Source organism: Xiphophorus couchianus, chromosome 16 (genome assembly GCF_001444195.1).
Source record: "Xiphophorus couchianus chromosome 16, X_couchianus-1.0, whole genome shotgun sequence".
In the NCBI taxonomy this organism is placed as follows: domain Eukaryota; kingdom Metazoa; phylum Chordata; class Actinopteri; order Cyprinodontiformes; family Poeciliidae; genus Xiphophorus; species Xiphophorus couchianus.
The window spans coordinates 4183069-4199051 of NC_040243.1; the positions used below are offsets into that span (position 1 = coordinate 4183069).

Here is a 15983-nt window from a genome sequence, read left to right on the forward strand (position 1 = left end):
TTTCGTCTCATATCTTCTGACATTGAGAGACTAAACGACTTCGGCAGAAAAACAAAAAAAGATTCTGTGAACAACTTTGTATTTCATGGAGCAAAGTAACAAAAACAAAGCTGTGATCATTGATTATCATTAGAAGTTACAACCACTACTTTTATCTCTCCAGTATTTAACGGAAACAAAACAGACGACTTTCATGTTTTTATACCCTGTGATATTTATTTACCATACGGACAAATTCATTTTTAAAAAAAAGTTAACATGTAAAATCCAGCATTGCCTTTAAATTTGACACGATTTGAAAAGTTGAAGATTTCCACACATTCAGAAAAACTGAATACTTCATGTATTTTAATTGGGATTAATTAGTGAAAATCCTAAAGAGGCAAAATAAACTTTCAAAAGCTCCTTTATATACAGTTCTATAACAACTCATTCCTCAATACAGTTTATTATTAAAAGAAATGTATGAATTGTTACTGTATATACTAAAATCACAAATACAAGAGTAGATAAAACATTTTGAGCTTTGAGAAATAATAAAAACAAATGGCATTATTATTATGGCAGTGCTTCAAAATGACATCATCTTGGCATTATTGCATTATTGTTACTTTACCTGTATTTTATTATTAAATGTATACATGTCCTGTACTTTTATACAAACGATGTATTTTATAATAAAACATGTTTTTAAACATGAAGTTGGATGATTAATTCTAACAAACGTTTTACAGTTAAGGCAACCTCATTTACAGCAACAAACAGCTACAGTTATTATGCATTTATGTACACAAAAATATGTATAAACTTGGCTGTTGACACGCCCACTTTTCCATGCATTTCAGTGGAAAAAACAAGAAGAAAAGGCCATAGCTGGAAAATTTCAAAGCCAAATAATTGATCGGTTTCCGCCCTGAGCTGAGTAAAGCGTAGTCCAAGTTGCTGGAAACTTATTTGATTGTACTTTTAAAAAAAAAGGAAAAAAACTTATTTACAAACAAAGTTTATTGTACTTACAAATCTCTTGCTGGCATCTTTAAAAGTGATATATTTATATATATATATATATATATATATATAGCCTTTAATAGAAAAACAAATAGCTGCCATTATACCTCGATGCTGCAAGGAGATGAAAACCTCACTTCAGAACAATAATACAAATTAGAGAACAAAACTGTCAAAAAATGAGTGATAATACTGTACAAAATATCAAGGATAATTAGTTTTATTTATTTTAAGAGTTTTACCAATAAGAGCAGTCTGACTGTGGAATAAATAAAACAATCTGTACAAATGTGTATAAATAACTTCTCCAAGTCGACATTTTTGTTCTGTGATTCACAGTTCTTCATCTTGCAGGCTACAAATGCTACAGATTTATTTAACTGGAGATTTTCCACAACATTTAAACACGGACCGGCGCGGCATTACGTCATGATCGCACTTACAGGATCAGCACTGTCCGTTTCCCTTTCATCGCTCCGATCATGGATCAGCCACAAATTCAACTCGTCCAGCTTGGAGCACAGCAGGGAGTCCACATCCTGGACGCTGAGGGACGGCTCGTCTTTGGGGAAGCCGCCTCGTCTCGGCCTGGACGAGGACGGACCCGTCTTTCCGACACCGACCAGAGGTTTCTTTGGCTTTCTGGCCTCGCCTACTTCCAGGAACTCCAAAAACCGTTTGACACGCCTCGGGCCAAACCAGGACTCAGACCCATTCTTGCGGTTGAGCGGCACCTCAAAAATGGTTTCCAGGCGGCTGAAAGACAAATCAGTTGATGGGATTAGGGCTGAAACTAACCATTACTTTAGTAATTGATTATTCTAGCAATTATTCTGATGATTAATCAATTATTGTGATTATTATTCTGACGATTAATCGATTATTGTGATTATTATTCTGACGATTAATCGATGAGTCTGGCAGTTAATTGGATGAAGAAGTTGGCACATTTTGCAGATTTTCCATTTAACCACTTAAGCCCATTTTATACAATATTAAAAATACAACCAAAGGAAGCAATTGAACAAATAAAATGTTTTTTTAAATAATAAAAACATTTTATTGCCTAAAATTCAATAACGTAGCATTAGTTGAGTGAACGCTTGATAATTTTAACAAAGGAAATTCTCGACTTATTATTACAGTTGCCGGGCTAATCTGTTGATTTTTGTTTAACTGTTTAGAAATATCTAGAGTGTCCAGTAGGGTTTTTTAAACAGAATTAGAACCAGGCGAAGCTAAAGCTGCCATTTGAGCACTTCTTTGTCAAATATATTTACAGACATAAAAGGATTTATTTTCTATCCCAAATGCAAAATGAATAGATTTTTCATAGTTTGGGCTTAATTACTGCTCTCCGTATGTTGTTCCAACAGTAAATTTTTAAGACTCTGTTTTCTCCAGTTAATGATTAATTGACTACTAAATTAGCTGACGATTATTTCAATCATCAACTATTCATGATTAATCGTTTCAGCCATGAATGGGATGTAGACAAAAGCAGCTGATTTTAACGACATGATTTACTCTGGTGCCACCTACTGGTCAGACATTTTACTGCTTTTATTGGCAAAAATCAGTTCAGCTGGTCCTGAACCTTTCCAGTTCCTGTTGAATAGATAAAGGGAATCTGGAGCAAGTAGAAAGTTTTTGAAAAGAGCTGATTATTTTAATTATGTCCTGATACATAAAACTACTTTGTATGAATAAATACAAATTATGTTGTGAGGTTAATCCTCATCAAAAACCAGTTTGATAATAGTTTGTGGTCATAGTCCAGCACATAAACACTACTAAGTGTAATGCACCACAATGAGCCAGTTTTTAATTTATTTATTGCAAATAAAGCCTTTAATAATAACTATATCCTGCACTAGTTAGCATATTGATCAGGTCATTGCTTCACCTTTGTACCTTCAGCTTCGCCAGCTTATTTCTATCACCTTAAATGTCTTTGATCAAACAAAAACAGAAGCAAATTTTAGTCACATTTTAAAGTTTTAGATGTCAGAAAACAAAAAGCAACCAGATTTATCTGTTCAAACAACTAAACATGACGGGAAAGTCCAACCATCATGCTGCTCAGGAAGGAAACGGGTTCTGTGTTGCAGAGTTGATTTTAAAGAGATCAATACATAAATTTGAAGTTTTAGGGCTGAAACAATTAATCAGATTAATTGTTATTAATCGATTATTCAAATAATTGTAAACTAATTTAATAATCAGTTAATTGTGAACTCAAAAAAAGGAAAATTGCTGAAAAAAACAATACACTCAGAGCAGTAATTAAGACCAAATTGTACAAAATACATACACGCCTTGCATTTAAGAAAAAAATACTTCTATGAAGAACCTTCTGCTGTCCATTTATTGATAAGATCCATAAATAATCAACAAATCAGCTCCATTGTTGATGAAGCAAAAAGGGCTTTTCAAATTTTAGAAATATTTTTTAGCCCTTTACTACAAAAGATCAAGCAAAAGTTGTTTCATTTTACATAACAGAATATTATCTTAATTAAAAAAGGAATTTACTTTTTATTTGTATCTTTGGATGCATTTTTAATATTGTATAAAAAGGCTTAAATTAAAACATTGTTGAATATTCTAAAAAACTATATCTTTTATCCAATTAATCGTCAGAATCAATTGATTTATCAATTACTAAAATAATAGTTACTTGCTCATTTTAGTGGCATTTAGGAAATAGAGATAAGTTTGACAATTATAACTGACATAAAAACAGGAGACGTTTGGTCTGATTTAACTTCAGAGAAAAGAAAAATGGCTTCAACTGTGCATGATTCAGGTCAAACATGCAACACTAATTCAGGAAAAAGGCAATCAAAACCGATCCAGCCCCTTGTGAAAAAATAATTACCCTGCAAATCCAACAACTGCATGAGTCACTGCTGGCAGCAACAACTGCCTTCATGAATGTGCGATAACTGGAGATGAATTACCTCACCATGAAAGAATCAGTCACTACAGCTCCTCCTCGTGTTAAAAATAGGTTATTATGCGAATAATTATACAACAGAAACACGACTGCTTATGTGCTATTATGTCTGTGGTGAACGTTAGACGCAGATTAGACTGGCACTTATCATCGTCAGCTGCTCTTTTTTAAGCTGCCATCATCAGAGGGAGTTGCTTTCAGCACTTCTGCTTCTTGGTTACTTTATTTTATTTATTAGAGAATACATGAACACACACACACACACCCATACCCACACCCACACACACACACAACCCATGACAACAAGCTGCCAGCAGTCTGCTCAGAAAGGCAACAGATGATTGGTGTGGTTCTGGCTCATCGCTGCACAAACACGCCACAAAGAGCTATAAATACTGCGGTTTTTCCGCTCCAAAGAAGACATGGACGGCTCTTTGAAGATGCACATTAAAAGGTGACCAATTATTCTTCCTTGAACAGGTTAGGATAGGTCTACGCAAAACATGTTCATTTCATTTTTGCACCAAGTCATTCTTAGATCATTAAAATTGAGTCTGCTCAGTTCACAATGAGCTGTTGTAACATCTTATTTAAATCCAAATAAGCTGCTGCTGGCCACTCCCCTTAAATCAACGTCAACACTCGCAGGTAAAAATGGCCGCAAACAGATGCGCAATTGTACAACTGTACATCTTTGAAAAGCAGAAGTGGAGCCTCCTGCATATCTAACATGAATACAGCGCATAAAGCGGTAAAATCAGCTGACCAAACATGCTGGAGCTCCCCTTGGGTTACTAGCGTGGCAATGTTGCTAGGTAACATCAAATGTGACTTAATAATCTGGAAGTTTTTCAAATGGCTCATTTTCCAGACAAAAAAATGTGCTTATTAAATTTGCTTAGACGTCTGGGTGTCTTTTTAAGTGGTTTAGTTGTTTTTCAAAGCAGTTAAAAGTCAAATGGAAATAAAAAACATGCATAACAGGTCCCCTTAAAGTGTCGTCACTGGATTAATATTTTCTATACAAAAACACAAAACAAACATGATTTGTGCTTACCTTTCTGGCGGTTTGCTGAAATTCTTATTGGTGTAAATTTCTTCCAAACTGAAGTCTTTCTTCTTCACCCTGATGGGCACAGAAAGAGAACAATCAATATAAATCATAATTTTTTAAACCCAAAGCTTCTCAGGGAGCCACTGTTCAACTTTGTTCACATACTGTGGCATTAAGGTTCTTTATTCTGTTAAATTATCAGAATATGAAAGAATTGAAGGATTCTTTTGGACATCAATGCTAAAGTCAAATTAACGGCATAAAGTGGCAGTCTGGTTCTGAACTAAAAACAAAATGGCACCAATAAATGATCTGTTGGCAAACTATAAAATGGCTGCTGGGAACAGATATCTAATCAGATACCTGACCCACATGTACAGTAATAAAAACTGCTGCTCAAAGAGAACAAAATGGTTAAAAATAAATGAAAACTTTGTTGGAATTGACTCAAAAACTCAAACGTAAAACTTATTTTAGAAAAATTGTACAGAACGAAGTATAATAATGTGTGTCAATCAGCTTATTTATTTAAAATGCGGGTACTTGAGCATTTCTACGTACCGGACTGGTTTGGGCAGACCCATGGGTGTCAGGTTGGTCTGAGGTTTTGGCAACGTTTTCCGAATGCGGATGGACGAAACCTTTTTTTGTTCTTCATGTTTCTTGACAACCTTTAACAAAAACATCCCATTTATATGACCTGCAGAAACATTAAACATCGCTTCCTTCCACTGATTAACAAGCTCTTATAGTAGTGAGACAGAAGCAGACAGTATAGTAGTTAGTTTGATACTTGACCTGTAACGGCTCCCAGAAGTGCATTTAGTGATAATTTAACAGAAAAACAAATCCATCCACTGTTGAAAGGCAGTTGTGACCCAATCAAACACTTAAACAAATGTTTCACACCTTACTTCTATTCTAGAGGATTTTATGACCCTGAAATAAAATCCAGGTGTCTAAATAGGATCTTGGAAACATTTATGTCCTTTACATAAAGCCATAGTTTACAGACAAGTTGCAAAGGATCAAATGTTTTCCTTGTATTTTTTCTTGACATATTAAAATATTAAAATGGCCAAAATTGTAACTTCTGGCCACAATTCCATAACAAAATGTTTAAAAGATCAAATTTAAGTAAAAAAAAACACTATATGTACATTAAAATATGGTGATGACACCATCATGTTCTGAGCTTACTCTTAGACTTTTTGAAAAGGGGAAAAATTATGAATAGATTTAAATTAAAGTCCATTTCCCCCTAAATCCTTCAGTCAACAGCTAGAAAGTTGAAAATAAGGAGAGAAAAATATTATGTTGAGGAATTTGAATCAGTTATTAAATTATGTAATTTTTCAAAAATATATATTTTTTTCATTTTTAAAATTTGTAATTTTTTTAAATAATTTTTTTCCTCATTTATTTACGTCACAAAATCCTGACATTTCAGCAACGGTGTGAACATTTTTGAACATAAGAACTGAAACGATTAATCACATGAATCGAGATTAATCAATTATTGAAATAATCATCAACTAATTTAGTATTAGATTGTTAACTGAAGCACAAAAAAAAGCCATTTGCTGAAAAAACATATTTATAAAAGTAATTAAGCCAAAACTGTACAATAAATATATACATTTTCCATTTAAGATAAAAAACAACAACTTTGTTTTCTCCTATTAAGTAATCAACAGATCACTTCTACACTGTTTTGATGACAGTCAAGCAGAAAGTTTCACATTTGAAATATTCTTTTTAGCTGCAAATTATCTAGCATACACTAAACAAATGCTATGTTGTTGCATTTAATGCAATACAATATTTTCTCATGTAAGAAAGGAATTTAATTTACTTCAATATTTCAACATAACAAAAATATTCTCCAAAACAGTCTGCAGAATGTGCCAAGTTTTTTAATCCAATTAATCGTCTGAATAATCAATAAATTGGTCAATAACTAAAATAATTGAAAATAATGAAAAGAGTTGCAGCCTTACTTGTCAGTATTCAAGTAAAAAAAAAAAAAAAAAAACAAATAGAACCATACATACTCTAATTTCAGAGTCAGACAGAGCTTTTTCCTCTCTCAGCCCAGCGTCTTCAAACTCCTGACTGGAGGAGCTGGTGTCTTCGCCGTCATCCTCCTCTTCGCTCTGCTGCCTTCTCTCCGCCTCGTACGGCGCCGGATTCTCACTTTAAAGAGTCCAGAGTCGATATCAGAACAGCAAATCAGAGAACTGGGTCACCGCACTTCAGAAACAACTTCTTATTCCAAGTATTTTTGTCTAGTTTCCAGTGCAAATACCTTAGTACACCTGAAATAAGACAAAGCTAACTTTTAAGCAACTTTACAGCAAGATTTAGAAGCTTGTTTAGAAATTGCCTATTTTGAACGGTTTTGTACTTTCACTTTAGTTTCTACTGCCTCCAAAAAATAACCTTTAAATGCTTAAAAAAATCCATCCATCTGTTTTTGGGCAATAAGTTAATGTCTTTGTGTCTGGAAAATGAGCTGTTTCAAATAAGTAATAAGAAATACTTTAATATTGATGAAAAATATTAGAAAAATGTCTCACTATAAGAAGATCTGTCAATGGAACCAGAACTTTTTTCATCAGTATTAGGAAACTAATGACTCAAACATCTTGCTGAAAATTTACTTTTGTGTCATTTCAAGTGTAATAACATATTTGGCTAGAAACCAGAGTGAGAATATTTGGTAAGATTTGGTATTTTTGCAGAGTGAAGACTAGAAAACTTCCTCACCTGGGATCCAAGGAAGCAGCAGAACAAGATCCTAAAGTGAAACCTGGGGAATGCCAAGCGGTGGAGCAGGAAGAGGAAGGGGGCGGCGAGGGAACTCGACTGGAAGTGGCGGCATTGGCAGAAGTTGCCCTGCAGTCAGATTTCTTGGAAAGGAAAGCGAGAGGGCTTGAAAGGAAACAGGAGGCGAGAGCAGTGAGGGAGCTGCAGGGAGAATGCACATGAGCAGGTGAAAGGTTGTGGGTCATGGGGTCATAGGAAGCAGATCTTCTGGACGGATACACCTCCTTCCGAAGACAGAGAGGGGCGATCTCCCTCTCCACCTCCACACTGCACACCGTGTGTCGGCGCGCCCGCCGCAGTGACCTCTGTGTGTGGGAGGTTAAGTTATGGTGATGGTGCGCAGCATGAGTTCGGTGGTGTGGCGAATACGGAGGGGAAACCCAGGGCGAGTCGTCGTGATGGAGGATGAGAACGTCTGGGCATGAGTAGCTGCGCGACAGTCGCCTGCAGACATTGGTTTCTGAAGAGCGCGTGCGCGTTGCGGCCAGGTCTGCGTCCTCCACCGTGACGGACCGGGATCCCTCCTCGGTTTTACACATCCTGCTATGCAGAACCTGGCATCTCCTCTTTTGGGGATCTTTCCTCCTTCGCCTAGCGTTAACGAGCCTGATGCTCAGCCTCGGATTACAGTTACTGATTTCAGAGACTTTGAGAAAAGTTTCGCCTGTCATGGTGGCAGAACTCCTCTGTTCATTTTCCGTAACAGCTGTATCTTCCTCGTTTAAGAATCCAAGATGGACCAGAGGAAGTTGGGGATCACTTCCAAAAATAACTTTGTCAACGGAGATTTTACCTCTGCCATTTTTTGACTGGCTCTCTTTGGTTTTCTCTCGCTCTTTGGCTAAGACCGAGAAGTTAACGGCGCTCCTCAGGCTGTTCTTGAGTCTCTTGGACGGCTGGTTCGCTCCTCCGGTTGGTGCATCTTCGCTTTTAAAACCCGTGCTCATCGGTTCCGGCCCATCATGTGACGAGGCAGACACCGAACTGCTCTCCACTTCTAAACTCGTGTGATTTGGCTGTTTGCGTTTTAATTGCTTCTTATTTGCGTTCCCACACTTGGTTGCGTGTGGGATTTCCTTTTCATCGGGATGGACAAGAACTACAGACAACTGCTTTTTCACCGGTTGTTCTGCAGTCGGGTTAGGCACGGTAGTTTCCACATCCATAAGATTATCATTGCTGGATATCATCGGGATCCGTTTGCAGGAACTACTGGGCTTGGCTTTTTTGCACTTTGAATTGTTGTGCGACTCACTGCTGCTTTTCTCCAGGCAATCCTTCCTGTCCTGTTCATTTTTTGCTTTTGCATTCGCTCTTGTCGACGCCACCTGCCTTTTATTATCCGGTTTCATCGTCTCATCTGCGCCTCTCTTTCTCTGCGTTCTTGGACCCTTTATCACGTTACCTCCTGAAGCCATGTTCATCTTTTTCCTCTTCACGTCTTGGGAAACACAGTTCGGCTTCAGCCCCCTCTTTGCTCTTGCAAACTCTGACACCAAACACATCTCGGGGATTTGTTGGCACTCCATCTGTTCTGCATCAAAAGAAGGCTTCAGTGGACTTTTGTTTGTGGCGAGGCCGTCGAGCTGAAGTTGATTTCTGTCTTTAATTTCAACCGACTCGTATCCATTTCCTGTGTCTCGTCTTAAGAGTGGTTTTACGATGGACAGCTTGCCTTTCTGGCCCTCCACAGTGTAAACGTTTAGGTCTGACTCATGCGAGGCACTTTTACGTAACAGGAAAGAGGAGCCAGACGGTTCGCCGGCTTCTTCGGAAGCAACACAAACCAAAGGCACAATGTCAGGTAAGTTTTCATCTCCCCCACTTATTGCACCTTCAAAACCGCATGTAGTCCTGCATACTGATTCATTGAACAGCAGTTTTTTAGATTTTTTGGGTGCGGTGCTTATCTCACCTTTTGTTTCCCCAGAGTCAACAAGAGTTTGTGCTTCAGTTTGATACTTATCGCCTGTCTCCGATGCGTCGACGTCAGTCACGTCGTCCGCGGTCAGAGGACTGGTGGCTCTGAAGAGCTTAACAGGAGTCATGACGATCTCACTGAAGCTAGCCATCTTTGATTTTAGGGACTGAAAGAACGGGCCGATCACCCATCCCTTCGAGACCGAGGCGTCTTCACCAAGGTCTCTGCCAGCAAAATCCTCGCATGCGTCCATTTCAGGTAACTCCTGGTATGCGTCCATTTCAGATTTGGTATCATCAGGGATTTGCATCGTCTGCTCTACAAATCCTTCCTCCAAAGGAGAGACATTGTCCTCACTTTCTGTGCTTTTTGAGTTTTTCCACCTAGAAAATGACATAGAAAAAAGTAAAGCTGAAAAAAATTGATTATTGAAATAATCACCAACTAATTCAGTAATCAAATATAATTAATTGGAGTATACTAATTAAAGTATGCCAGAAAAACTCAATTCAGTAATTAAGCCAAAGCTGTACAAAAAGTTCAAGTAGTTAAATGGAGAATCTGCAGAATATGCTGCTTTTATCCAATTACTTGGTTAATTATCAGATTAAAATCATTGTTAGCTGCAGCTCTAGAAAAATGATGACTCCTGCTTTGAAAACAACATATTTTCATTTAGTAACTTGTAAATATTTTCCCCAGCTTTAGAAAAAACAAACATTTATCAAGAGGAAAAGCACAGACATGAATGCTGAAGAAAGTTGTAATTCACACTTACTCATTTTGGTGCTCTGCTGTAAATCTGATAGAAAACCCAACCTGCAAATAAATACACATTTATACAACAGTTTGTTGGTTTAGTTGCAACAACAACACATGTAACCTGCCAGGGATTCGCTTACATGTGCATGAATGTTCCTACAACTTTGTTGATTTCTAAAAGTGAATATTTGTGCAGAAGCTTCAAGTGATTAAGGCTCAAATGTGAAAACAGACACAGCGATATTTTAATGAACGTTCCCATACACAAACACAAGTTAAAACCCATTTTACGTGGATAAAGTGGGATAACGTTTATCTCCTAGATCAGCAGTTTCCAGTTGATCCCAGGCTTGAGGGAGATTACTTGGATCAGACGGCGCAAAACTTGACTCGACAAAAACTGAGATCTGTGATTAACATATTTAAGTCCAAAATACTTATTTGCTAATTAATTTGAAACATTTTATGGCCTCTTTTTTAAATACATGAATTTCAGACTTTTAGGATGTGTGTGATCACCCGGTGTAAAACACGCATAGTTTCTCTGATACATGCAAGAAACCTTCGTTTTGGTTTAGAATAATTAGAATTAAACCTAAATTTATAAAAACAAAGTGTTACAAAATCAACTTACTATAAAGAAAAAGAATGCAAAACCGGGAGTCAGAAAAGTTCTTTACTCTGCAATCAATATGGTTGTTCTGAGACCATTTTCAAGTAATATAAAAATGGCAAAATAATGCAAGAACACATTTCCAAAGGTAAACTTTAAATTCTAATGAACTGGAAGACATTGTTAATGTCCAAAATAAACAAAAAACAACAAATAAAATAAATTATTATTATGTCTATGTCAGCAAAATTGTCCTTAAAAAAAAAGGCCAGTTGAGATTAATGCAACAAACTGAAGAATTTTGTCATCCAGTTTTAGAGAAAAACAGAGAAAAGAGAAAAACAATAAATTATGCAGATGGAAATGATTGAGTTCGTTTTAATTTATCATGCTATTAATTGATTTTTTGTGACAGGGCTAAAACTAAACATTTAGCATTCGAATAAATTTCCAGAAAACATTATTGCTTATTACATCTTTAAGTCAAATATTTTACCTTCATGCTTTGTGGAAGAAAATTAAAATCAAATTTGGATTACACATGTTTTTTTTATTAAAATCTTTTCAAGGTTTAAAGTTTTGGACTTTGGGGTTATCTTGCTAACAGGTTATGCTATATAAACAAATGTTGCCTTGGAGAATATCTACAACAAATTAAAAGTTTTGCACCAAATTCTTTGCTTCGAAACCCACCGGGTAATTTCCTAAACGAGGAAATGAGGTCAACGAATGTGCAATTCACTGTTTAATATCATGAGTCTGTTAGTAGGTCAGACGAGACACTAGATTGGTTGTTTATGTTGGATGCAGCAGACCGTGAAGGAGGATTAAATCACTTCATTAACCCTCACACCTCCTAATCTGCACATCACAACAACACAGCTTTTATAAAAAAGACAAATTAAGAACATTTAACACTTTAACTCGTCCAGTTTGGTTCTAAATCAGCTGTTTCTGTTAAAATTATGTGAAATCAAGGAAAGAAAGCTAACCTGGTTTGGTTCCTCATGTAGACGTGTTCTTCCTTCTCTCTGCAGCTTTGACTGTGATGCTTGTACCTACACAGCATAAGACCAGAAGTACTCAAGTAGAAGATATTTACTTTATTTTTTAAATAAGGTAATCAACATACCATGTTTGCCGCTTCTCTTTGCCTCTTTGTGGAGAACGGATTCGGTCCAGATTGTCTCTGGGCAGCCTGGCTGTTTGCACAGTCCAGCTCTTTTGGGGTTCTGGCTCTGATGTCCTGGATGCGGCCGCTCCTCCGGTGTCCAGACGGTCCATCATGAGCACAGCTAAAAGCACAATTAATAACGTGGCTTTCTTTATCGCAAACAAGAAAAAATAAATAAAAATACTTTTCTAAAAAAGCATGAATTTGTGGTGCTATGAAAACTCACAAATCTGCTGATTGATAAAAAAAATACATATACATAATCAGAAAGATATTATAGATGTAGGGCTGTGAAAATAAGTGGTCCCATGAATTGTTATGATAAACAACAATATGGCATATTAATAATAACAATGATAATACATAACATTAAAGTGGATTTAGTGAAATGCAAATTTCCTACAAACATCCTACATATTTCCTACATTCACACAATTTCATACATAAAAGAACTACAATAAAAACAAATAAAAACTACGTATGGTCGGAAAAACCTATTTAAGAGACTTATAACAAAATTCAAGATTTTTTTAAAGAAGTGTTTACAAAGCAATGTCTGCCACAAAAATTTACTAAAACACAAAATTCCTCAGAGACACATTTTGTATTGCCATAGTTTTTCTGGTATTAAAAATGTGTTTGATATTGATTAAAAAATGTAAAAAGTAAGTCTGTCAGAGGATTTGATGTTCTCGAAGCACTAAGTACAAGTAATAATAAATTTTATAACAAAAATATATTATTGGGAATAAATGGATAGATCCAAATTGTCTAAATCTACAAATATCAATTCATATAGTTGAAGCTAGAAGCAGTCATTTATCGTTTAACATCAAGAAAAAAAATATTTTAGTTTCATGTGAATCAAATGAGGCAGTTTGTGACTAAATCTGATTCTATATCAGCTTTAAAAGATAAATAAGAAGCCAAAAATAAAAAAAATGTTAAGAAGAAAGCAGCAGGTGAAGCAGCAACCATACCTGGGGGTGACGGAGGAAAGGGAGAGGAGAGGTGACGGAGGTTCACTGAGGGGGGGGGCACTACACACGGGAATTGGGGGAATAGCATCTTCATCCATTGGACAAACTACTTGGGAGAGCAAGTCAGAGGGGAAAGTCAACATCCCATTTGCTCTCTTTCACTCAGCGTCTTTCTCCTTTTCCTGCAGGTCTCTGCAAATCATGTGGGACGGAAACAAAGCAAACGGAAAAAAAAACTTGCAGGGCATCATATCTGAACAAAAAAAATAATACAAATAGTCCAAGACGGCAGAGTTGATCCTTACTTTTCTAAAAGCAGGGACGGCAAGTTTATTCTGAAATTAAAACAGAAGAATATACTTTATATAAACTGTAACATTTCATGTGCAACTTAAAAAAAAAGTAAATTAAGAAAATAAATAATTAAAAGAGATTCTAGTTTAATACATTGTCACTTTTGTAAATGTTTTGGTTGCTGTACAGCTCCAGAGATTTTCTCTTAATGTCAGAAAGTTGTTATGATGCGTTACCGTGGCAACAGGGTATTGTTTTTCAAATTTAAAAATGCTTTATTGATCCTAAAGAGAAATTAAATTTAAAATTCTTTAAAGAGTTATTGTAGCTAGTGATGGGTGTGAGTATGAATGCTCTCCTGTAGAGGTCTGTATAACAGCGAATTTGAAGAAGCCTCTGACTGAAGACACTGTTTTTCTAAGGGTTGTCCATCATTTTCTTGATTTTATGTAAAATCCTTACATAATTAGGATAATTAGAATCTCAAAAGTTTTAAATAACTTCTTAACCTACTATAGGCAGGCTAACCGTTGTGATGCAACTGCAATTAGCAATAAAAGACGACAACAATGGATTTCTCTCAATTTCATGCCTTTAATATCTAAAGGAACACGTTCACAAAGACCGAACAGTGATTAGAACAACATCTGAGATTTGAAGAGATAGAAACCATCATAAGTATTAATAATTTATACCTGCAATGGCAGACATGTTTTGTTTTGAACTGCAGATTTCTGAGCGCGTTCGACAACAACAGAATCTACTATAAAAGTGTCACTCTTCTGTCTCGTTGAAAGCAGCCCTTAAAAAAATACAATAAAATAAAAATAGCGTCTTCAGTCAGAGGACTCTTCAAATTTGTTGTGATATAGACTGCTACAGGAGACCTTACCTGCCCACAGCCATCAACATCTACAATAACTCTTTAAATGTTGTTACAACATCTAACTTTCATTTGAGTCCAATAAAACGCAAGTACACATTAAATATTAAATAAAACCGACCAAATTAAATTAACATAGTAGGAATTTAAAATTAGCCAACAAGTGCCCTCATTTCTTAAACATATCTTAATTGCTCAAATGATACTAAAATTACATTTAAAGACTTAAAAAAAAAACTTTAACAAACTTTTCTTAAGCTTATCTTTATTTTTAGTGTTTAAAATGAAAGCAGTTTATTCCAACTCTTTATGTTTTATTGTTTTTAAGTGACCTAAGCTACACCGGGTAAGAGGGGGAAAGTTTTCAGCATCTAGCAACGGCATGGCGGTTCTAAGCATCTCAATAAATCTTTAATAAAACTGCGTGAATAGCACAAACAGCTTGGTATCGCAACATTTCAATTAGTTTTAAGTAAAACCGAACCAGCGGTCTGATCAAAATTGAACCTCGTCTAATAGCTGGAAGGAATGTTTTTAACTTTTATTAGCAAGCCAAAATAACTCTGTATTACTACAAACACCTTAGATACAGCAAAATTGCAAAATCTAAATGATTTTAACTAGATGAAGGCAGAGCGTTATTGCAACTTCATATATACTCTACAGTTTTGCTACTCCCTATGTTTATCAATTGCAGTACCAGGTAATAGTCGTAGCCGGGAACTGTCATTTTTCAAAGCTTTCTATGACGTCTGTAAAATGAGCGGAAATAGTACCACATTACGGTTCACTCGGTTACAGTAAATAAAACTAAATAACGTTAGCTGAACTCACCTAAAGCCTTCAACTTGACCGTGGGTCTGTATTCGTAACCCGCCGTAAACAAGACATGCCGGACGGACGGAAGGACGGACTGCAGCGGCGCCCTGCAGCGAATCGCTAATATATCCGTTTCTTTACAAATCTAACTACCAGACAAGACCAACCGACCAATCAGAACGTGAGTCTGATTCCGCCCGAAACGCCTTATTGAAATCTGACCAATCACAGCGTGAATTTCAGGGTCGTTGGTTCAGGGCAACCAATGAGGAGCACGACTGGAAAAACATGAAAGCTGCTCTTTCTTCATGTCCTCGAATGAACTAATATTTTAAAATTATAATATACTGCAAACAATTTATCAGAGAACTAATACATTTAATCACAAAATTAATTTAAAAATAAATATATAATTTCAAAATAAGTTCAAAAGACTATTTTCATTCACTTCAATTCAAAAAATACTTTATTTAAATTAAAAGTTGTAGTAACTTCTACCATCCGTATCTTCAGAGTTCTTGGTGATGCTGTAGGGGGGAAGATTCTCCGGAAGCAGTCAGTCTCACAACCAATTTGAAGAGGCCTCTGACTGAAGGCTGATGTTGTATGCCTCATGACTGACATAACATACAGAAAAATACATACCAACTATAAAAACAATGTTTTAGTAATGAAATTTCAACTGCA

At 36.0% G+C, this 15983-nt stretch overlaps 1 protein-coding gene across 2 annotated transcripts; it reads right to left on the reverse strand.

The window, feature by feature from the left end:
- Positions 1-987: 987 nt before the first annotated feature.
- Positions 988-15455, reverse strand: prr14 (proline rich 14). Of its 2 annotated transcripts, XM_028041466.1 has the most exons (11): positions 15312-15455; positions 13606-13635; positions 13301-13492; positions 12279-12441; positions 12139-12204; positions 10550-10590; positions 7791-10154; positions 7076-7217; positions 5583-5692; positions 5025-5093; positions 988-1764 (listed from the first exon to the last, which is right to left on the reverse strand). In XM_028041466.1, the coding sequence occupies exons 3-11, from the start codon at positions 13441-13443 to the stop codon at positions 1431-1433; spliced, it is 3432 nt and encodes a 1143-aa protein (XP_027897267.1). In that variant the 5' UTR covers positions 13444-13492; positions 13606-13635; positions 15312-15455; the 3' UTR covers positions 988-1430. The 2 variants fall into 2 exon arrangements, with proteins under 2 accessions (XP_027897267.1, XP_027897268.1); XM_028041467.1 differs by having other exon boundaries at positions 13301-13635.
- Between the last annotated feature and the right edge of the window lie 528 nt (positions 15456-15983).